The sequence below is a fragment of the Populus euphratica genome, unplaced genomic scaffold (assembly GCF_000495115.2).
Source record: "Populus euphratica unplaced genomic scaffold, PopEup_1.0 scaffold528.1, whole genome shotgun sequence".
In the NCBI taxonomy this organism is placed as follows: Eukaryota; Viridiplantae; Streptophyta; class Magnoliopsida; order Malpighiales; family Salicaceae; genus Populus; species Populus euphratica.
In genome coordinates this window covers 299,765-308,187 of record NW_011500078.1, presented here as the reverse complement: position 1 = coordinate 308,187, position 8,423 = coordinate 299,765, and the positions used below count along the sequence as shown (strand labels likewise).

Genomic DNA, 8,423 nt, shown 5'->3' with positions numbered 1-8,423 from the left:
GAGCTTTCCATAAGACTGATTTCGGTGCCCTCTTTAGTTCTGGCAAACAAAACAGATATAGCAAAATTATACACAGAAAAAGGCATCTGGTATGTTTATGGCAGCAAATTAGGCATGATACATGCGATTTTTTAAGTATAATGACAAGAAATTTACCTTAGAGAGTGCATGTCTTCTTCAACCATGAAAGAAGTTTATAAAGGCAACAGATCGGTGGCAAATGGGCTTGATCTACAATCTGCTACAAACACTAGTGACTAGGTGCGATCTATGAAAGAAAATGAAGAGTAGGGGCACAAACAGGGAATTGGCCAATCAAGGTAAGTGTGTGAGGTTAGTGTGAGCTTGGCATGATAAAGGGAAGCATAGTAGAGAGAGCATAGGAAGATCCTAGAGAGGAAAAACAGCAGGAAGGAAACGGTTTGAGGTCCGTGTGAGGTTGAGACAAGGAAGCTGCGGGGAGGAGGAAAAAGTGAAGAGACGAGGGAAGTTGTGGAGGAGGAGAGATGATGGCAGCTTTGTTTAGGAGGAGAATTAGTGGAGGAGGAGAGACAATGAAAGCCATAATGAAGGAGGAGACACTAGTGGAGGAGGACAGATTGGGCTAATTAATTTTTTTGGTAATGAACATTATTGTTTGCAGCGTTTTCTGAACAGTAATCACGGCAAAAGCAAAGTAGCGTTGCTTTTGCTTCTCCTGTATTTGGAACGCATATTTATTTGGAACCTAGATGATTAAAATTATGGTCAGTTGTTAACCAAACAGCTTATAAATTAGAAACACACGAAACATGGACGTTACTACATAACCAAACAGATTCAAACTCTTCAAGAGCCTGTTGTTAGCGGTAGGGCTTGAACCTTGAAGAGCATGAACTCGATGAAGCTGTGGGCGAAAATGAGAAACATACCTTGTCAAAATAAATTACTATCCACCTACTTATGTCTTGATCTAGCTCTCTGGGTGGTAGCTTGCACTAATATCTCCTCCATAACAATTCTTGTTTCCAATGATGTTCAGTTCAGGGCCTCCAATCCTGTAGAGATGGACGATAGTATGGTATCAAGTCAATACATAATGCCCTAGCCATCTGCATTGGAGACCAGATTGAGGTCTCTCTCACCAAATTAACTGCTCTTAATCAAAGTAATCTTGCTAATTACCATCGGCTACCAAATCCTTGTCTTCCAACTGAGTTTGAGCAACAGGAACCATGAAAGTGTGCCCCACAAAAGCACAGTGACCAAAGACTAGACAAGAATGTCATCGCCTGTGTTCTTGGAGCCTCCACCTGACCTCGCTGCAAGGCCTCATTACAAACTCGTTGTTGGAAGGAGGATAAACCCTTGAAGGACCTTGAGCAGTAAATTTAATGGTAATGATTTATGAGAGAAGCAATCATGAACTATTTCTTACAAAAACATCGTTTTAGCATGTTGACAGGCCTTGAGTCACTGGACAGAGATCTAGCTTTTGGTTCAGTTTTTCCCATCTTCTTGTAGCAAATAGCTGCTGGCTAAGTTATTAGCTTATGTGTGGTCAAAACAATGTCAAAATACATGAATAAGAGATAAAATCGCCGTTGTTATGGCTTATTTATTGTCACAAAACAATGTTGTTGGCTCTTCTTGTTTTTCTTTTGCATAATTCATAATTCTTCTAAACCAAATAGCTTGCTAAATAGTTAAACCAATTGCAACATATTCAGCTTAAGCATATACGATTGAGACTCTGCTTATTGCTTCTTTAAACACCAAGCAAACACACCTGAACCAAGAAGTACTCTTTGAATTAATCCAAGAATTTCAATATTTTTACTCCTTGAATCCTTCAAATCTATAACTTGTGTTATGACTATGTTATCTATTGAATAAAATTTCTCAAATACAGTCTTTATCATCTCCCACAAATCAAGTGAAGTGAGCAAAATCTTCATCTTTATGCTTCAAAATTCATAATTTAATCTTGTAAACATAGGAGGCTCGACCCAACTTTAAGTTGTTTACCTTAGCCATCTCTTTTAAATCAACTTTTTTTTTTAGCTGACTTCACCTTCAAACTCGTCTTCCTTCAAACTTTACTCTGATACCTTGACGCTTGGCTAAGTTATTAACTTGTGTGTGGTCAAAAAAACATAAAAATGCATCTTAAAAAAAAAATTCAAGTCTGTAATTTTCTACAGAATAGCATGAACATGGAAAATAAAAAAGATTGTTGAAACTTATCACTCCTTTTCTTGTTTCCTTTATATTTTTTCTCAACATTAATCTTTATAACATTACCCAACACAACTTGACCTGATATTTGTTCATCTTAATTACTTTTTAATCTATTTTTAATTATTTTCTTTTAACACAAGTTAACTAACTAAAATCAATACTAATTAGTTGTCATAGTAACTTAGCTAGTTACAACAAGAAACTTATTTTTAATACAAATATAATACTAGCATGAATATTAAATATATATTGAAAGAATTCAAAGTTTTAGCATACATACTGATATTATATGTACATGCATGTGTGCACACACGTGTGTTTAAATTAAAATAAGAAAATACATATACTTATTGAAATATTTTAAGGTAATGAGATTTTTATTATTATCAAATATAAATTATTTATTTTTAAAATTTTATTGCTTTTTACTTATATAACTAAGATACTTACAATATACCACATAAGATTCTAATACCATCGCTTCTTTTTTATGAATTAAATAAACATTACAAAGTTTTAGACTTTTTCAATCCCCTTCTTCTCTTCCTGAGCTTCTTCTTTTCTTCAACTTCTTTTTTTCCTTGACCTTTTCTTTTCTCTCCTCTCAGCTTATTATTTCAATTTCAAATCTCTTTTATCCCATATCAACTTTGTATTTCTTAAAAAAAAAAGCGCATATTGATCAAGAAATTACAGGAAATATAACATTTCCAAAATATAATCATGTATTCAATACTATGTAGAGCTTCGCTGACCAGCAAGCTTTTTAGCATGTTTATGGAAAGGCATTTCTCTTGTGCCTAGTTGACATGCGGTCAGCCAGAAACAAAAAGAGAGATTTATGAATATGTTGACATGGTACTAGTATCCCCTACTCCAAACAGGTACAGAGTATATCAAGGTCCCCAAGCCAAATGAGACACCTATCGTTATTAGAGCATATAAATAAGCTCTCCAGCTTTTCTGGCTTTCTTCCATTGCATTGTACTCAGCAATGAAAGTGGAAACAGTACTCAGACAACCCAAGAATCCAAACTGTATGCCAGTTGAAATGGTATCACAGTTTTGGGTATGCACCTGCATCAACCAGATCTCATATCATCAAAATTTATAGTGAAGTATTCTTCCTAAAACTCACTCAAGCTAAATAAAGATGGTAGCACCGCGGGGGTTAAAACAATGAGGGAAAAGCAAGAATTTAGAACACAATAAATAATATTTGATTTAGAATTAACCTAACTAACACACAAATAGAATAAGCAAATCTATAATCAACAAATTTGACTTGAGAGGTATAACACATGCAGACAGGAGGAGAAAGAGTTCGATTGGGAGAGAGATGAAACCATACCGCTTTCTTCACAGTAGATAATGCTGCCATGATACATGCTGCAGAAACATTTGCAATAAGAGTTCCAAATGGAATCCATTTCAGAGAACCAGCCTTACCTAACCCACGCCCATTGAGCCTTGCTAAGAACCACCTGATCCACACCCCTAGGGGTGCAACTATGCAACCCAGCCATAGCTGAGCCCCACTACTGTCGTGGTTATACTCCTCTTTTAGTAGCGCTCCACTCAGAGCCCATAAAAGGCCCAGCATTACCACCAATACCACCATAACTACGAAATGATGATAGGGGTTGTCCACCCTGCAGCAGGCTAAATGTGCGGATCTGTTTGACATTTGAAAAAATGACTTGAAACATTTTGCCGTACTAACACCCAATTTTATGGAGTAGGCTGCAAGGAATAACCCTGAAAGATACACACAATGAGAAGTTACTTGTTTATGTTTTAATGGTCTGGCATTGTCAAGGCTCGTCTCTCATTAAAATTTTGAACAGGCACATGCCCAAGAGCAATAGTTAAGTTTCCATGTCCCACTTAAGCTACAACTACATATTATAATAATTTGAAAGTGCCACTTACCTATGAGAAAGCCAACAAAAGAAAACACCCAATGGCCATTAACACTAAGATCAAGCATTTTCTGATTCCAACCACTGAAAGTTGTGAGACTTCCCAAGTAACCAGTAGTTAATCCAATGGCCAAATAACTAGACACTTTGGATATGTCTTCTTTGAAAACAACACCCCACCATCCCATCAAGAACGAACCGACCTAGAAGAGCACATATTACAAATAAGTTAATGAGCTTTATTTGTATTCCAAAGTTGAAAGCATAGAGTCCAAGTGTTGTCAAAACATTATAATCTGCATCTTGAAGGTGACAGAGACAAGTTGTGGTACTCTTGCACTATATTTTCAGTTTATTGAAAGGAAGGAGACAAAAAGAGTACCAATTACCAGAAGCAGAACCTCTAATTCTGGATCATTCTAACACAGTGGAGTTTCACCAAAAAAAACCCCAAGGTTCTACCAAAAACTAATAACTTCATAAACAATTCTACTTTTCTAATCAATATTGAGAATCTTTTTGGTTCAATTAATCTTGTAATATAGGAACATCATGAGAGTCATATTTAGAATAACAATATCCTAATCAAGTTCCATGATAAGTAATGTCTAATGAATAGCATATCATAACAAAGTTGACAAGATATATTCATGTTACTTCATCCAGCTACATTAAAACCTCATAAATTTTAATGAAACAAACATACACCTTACTGCAAAATAAGCTAGATGGCTTAGGATTAGGAATGAACACTACTTTAAACATAAAAATAATAGAGATGCAATATCATTATGTATTTATGAGTATCTGTAAGTGAGAGAGGGGGAGAGAGAGACCATATTGGAAGGTAAGTCAAGATATAACGGATAGTTGTCACTTGTCACACCAGCAACACTAGGGCCAAAGAGTTTCTGTAGTAAATATCTTGTTAAGACCTGCAAATCATGTCGTGCCAAACATTAGTAGTTTTTCATATTAACCGGCATGCCCGAAAATGCCCCCTCTCCCTACTATGTCTAAATGTTTTCTTTGGTTTTGCACTCCTATCAAGCACAATGTTAAATGCACACATCAATCACCAAAAAATCAGAGCAAATAAAAAACAAATCAACATAATCATCAATTTAAAACAAAAACGTAATGCAACATTGCTGTATAGATTATGCTGCTGATGCAACGTTTCTTTAACAAACCCATTTCAGGATGATTGCATTGTGTATTAAAAGTTGAAAATAGAAATACATTATTTATTTATGGAACAACCAAAATCAAATTACACCTCTGTAACCTTCGCTAATAGAGTAGAGCGTTGACTCTATTTTAAAATTCCTTTAATGTTAGCAGAGAACTATGATCCTTGCTTTCAATTGTATTAGTAACCAATGGAAAAACAGGACTACTAAATGCTTTTTTTAAAGAATAGATTACGCTTTGCTGTTAGATTAGCAATAATGTCTAGAAGATGTACAAATCACTCGCCTCAAATAGTCTTCATCTGAACTTAATTTATTGTTTCGAGCAGATGAAAATTAGCAAAAGCATAATAAGGTATCGTAAAGTTTTCTCACTAGTAATTTACAAATCATTTGGTCATGTTCCTTTTTCTTTCTTTCATTTTTTTTGCAATCAAGAGCTATGTACTTAGACGCATCAAGAATCTCATCCAGCTAGTATCTTGTGTCAGTGTTTGGATTTATTATTTTCCAAAGCAAGATTTTGACAACACTTCATAGGATTAAACATCCTCCTAGAAAGACACCCACTCCTAGTTGTGGTAACTAAAGAGCACCAGTTTCCAACACGGCTTATGTCAAGCGAAGAGCATATTTCTTGATCTAGATTACTGTACAAATGTTTCCATGAGGCTAAGTGGTTTCAATTTCAAATTCTATTCTCTTCAAGTGGTCATGTTAAGCACTTGAAAACTATAAGTGATGGTAATAATAGATTTATTAAATTCATTTCATTAGCTTCCATAAAAATATTATTTGCCTTTTAAAATTTTATGGGGTGGGTGTCTACAGCATCAGAATGCTAGCATGTAATGCAGAATTAAGCATCCATAACAAAACCACTTCAAAAAAGCGAACAAATCTGACAAATAAGATTAAAGGAAAAGAAGCACCAGAATCCAACTTAACAGAAGAAAATAAAAAGCTGTTGAAGTTAGGTTACCATTTACTAATGCCATTTTAAATATTTAGAAGTAAAAAGAAAAGGTTGTGCATATTACCCCAAGAATTCCAAAAATTGCTAGATACAGAAGACATGAGATATACTCGAGTGCTGGTGGCAACACAAACGCTTTCTCATTGTCCTGGATATAGCAGCAAGAAACAAATGAATTATCATATTAACAGCCTTAGACAAGTAGCTGCAGTTTGATATTATATCATATGACAAACAGCCATTAAAGACACAAACACCTATCCATGAGGTAATAAACCAAACAAATACTATCAGCGATAATGAAATAGATAATAATGATCAACTGAATTCTCACTTCTTGTTTTTCCCTGGAGCAGATCACTGCATCAGTTGAGATAGGAGACACGATTTCTTCTGGCGAAGGTAACACTGGAGATCTTGTATTCAAAGCTGTGGAATCATGAACCCACAATCCATATGATCGGAGGAAGTTATCATTTGAAAGGGGAAACACCATACCATTTTCTAACTCGTTGTCAATGGATAAGCTGATGCTACCACTTTCATTATGCCTCTTGCTATGAAGAGCCCTGTCACCAATATCACCTGCCTCTGACACGTTTTCACTCTCAATATCATCTACCTGGAAGGATCTGTTGCGTGATAAACTTAAAGAATGTCTTCTCAATGAAGAGCCTACGCTGCTAGTCTGACGAAATGATTTACTCAGATTGGGTTCAGACTCATTAGTTCCACGATCCATAACTCAGACTCTGACAACACTATTCAATAAATTAAATCAGCAAAAGTCAATCAACCACCACCCTTCTACCTGTGAATTATATAGAACTCTTCATTTCATATCCAACTCAATCCAAAAATAGATGTAATGATTGCAACAACTCCAGATAAATGAAAATGAGAGAGGATGAAAGGAGTTCATTAACAAGAATAAGAAATAATGCGTTTTAGTCACAGGGCAAAGCTAATCTCAAGACTGACCAGCAGCCAGCAGTTTAGATGATTTCTTAGAACACACCGGGGACCATCCAAATTAGCATCAAGTGGTCACCGCTTTCTATATTCCGTCCAAATAGTAAGGTTGACAGAAAAATAGAACCGTGGCAGAATTGTCCACAGAGGCCAAACAATTTTTGCAGAGTCGATTATTAATCCAGTCAATTGTTCCGTCTAAGCATGAAAAAAGAAGCAGACCAGTAGTTTTGCTGCAAAATAAATAACTTTTTACAAGTTACTTCTTTGATTTGAACTTTTTTACAAGAAAAAATACAAAGTTGAAGCGCAGCTACGGCATCTTCATATGGCACCATAATAATAATAAAATAAAATAAAATAACTAAATTTATTTTCTATCAATGTTATAGCTACTTTCGAAATCCCAAAAGAGAAGGGAGGGGATTGTGACTTTATGAATATCAGCCACACGGGCTTCAATAATTTAAGTGGGCTGTTCTTCTGTTAGCATCAACATACATATATAATATACCTCACACCACTTTGTTCAATCTGATTGGACTCAGCTTAAGTTCTAACAGTAAATGAGTTTTTGCAAATAATTTATCCCCAAAAGAAGAGCTTGCTTTCTTTCAAGGGCCTTTTAGACATTAAAGTAAACTAGATATTAGTTATGACTGCTTGCCCACCGAGCATACCGCAGCATAGCCAGCCAAGAAAAGCAATTGTGAAATCAAATCACGAGAGAAAGCTAACTTTATTAGGCCATTCATTTCAATGCAAATGGAAAAGCAAAAGGCAAAAAAGAAACACAGGGAAAGTTGAGAGATGTCACCTTGTGGAGAAAGAGACGGGTAAGAGCTGAGAAAAGGGAACGCTGCTGCTTCAGGAGGGACGAGGGTAAAACTGTCCTTCGGGCTTTCTTGGTTTTACCAAGTCTATGAATGTTACAAACACGCACGGAAGAGTTGGATCAAAAGTGAATTCATTGATGGCCGTTGAAACAAACTATCAGCCCTTCGTTTATTTAAGGCCTCTGCAGCAATGAGATGAGATGAAATAAGATAGCAAAAGAGAAGGAGAAAAACGATAGCTATGGCGGTTGAGGCGGTGAAACAACTGGAGCCCTTCGTTTCTTTTGCGGCGACTCTTTTACAT

At 35.8% G+C, this 8,423-nt stretch overlaps 1 protein-coding gene across 3 annotated transcripts; it reads right to left on the bottom strand.

Moving 5' to 3' along the window:
- Positions 1-2,898: 2,898 nt before the first annotated feature.
- Positions 2,899-8,423, bottom strand: LOC105108713 (UPF0695 membrane protein C977.11/PB8B6.06c-like). 3 transcript variants are annotated; one of them, XM_011003135.1, is made up of 8 exons: positions 8,101-8,423; positions 7,293-7,516; positions 6,646-7,072; positions 6,376-6,459; positions 4,979-5,077; positions 4,153-4,345; positions 3,572-3,978; positions 2,899-3,297 (listed from the first exon to the last, which is right to left on the bottom strand). In XM_011003135.1, exons 3-8 carry the CDS (start codon positions 7,051-7,053, stop codon positions 3,082-3,084), a joined length of 1,407 nt encoding a protein of 468 aa, XP_011001437.1. In that variant the 5' UTR covers positions 7,054-7,072; positions 7,293-7,516; positions 8,101-8,423; the 3' UTR covers positions 2,899-3,081. The 3 variants fall into 3 exon arrangements, with proteins under 3 accessions (XP_011001437.1, XP_011001436.1, XP_011001438.1); XM_011003134.1 differs by having other exon boundaries at positions 6,646-7,516; XM_011003136.1 differs by lacking the exon at positions 7,293-7,516.

Coding starts and splice junctions, on each gene's coding strand:
- LOC105108713 (XM_011003134.1), bottom strand. CDS start 7,053: ATGGATCGTGGAACTAATGAGTCTGAACCCAATCTGAGTAAATCATTT. Junction 5,078..6,375: donor CAATTTTTGGAATTCTTGGG/GTAATATGCACA, acceptor CATGATTTGCAG/GTCTTAACAAGATATTTACT. Junction 3,298..3,571: donor TATCTACTGTGAAGAAAGCG/GTATGGTTTCAT, acceptor TGGTTGATGCAG/GTGCATACCCAAAACTGTGA.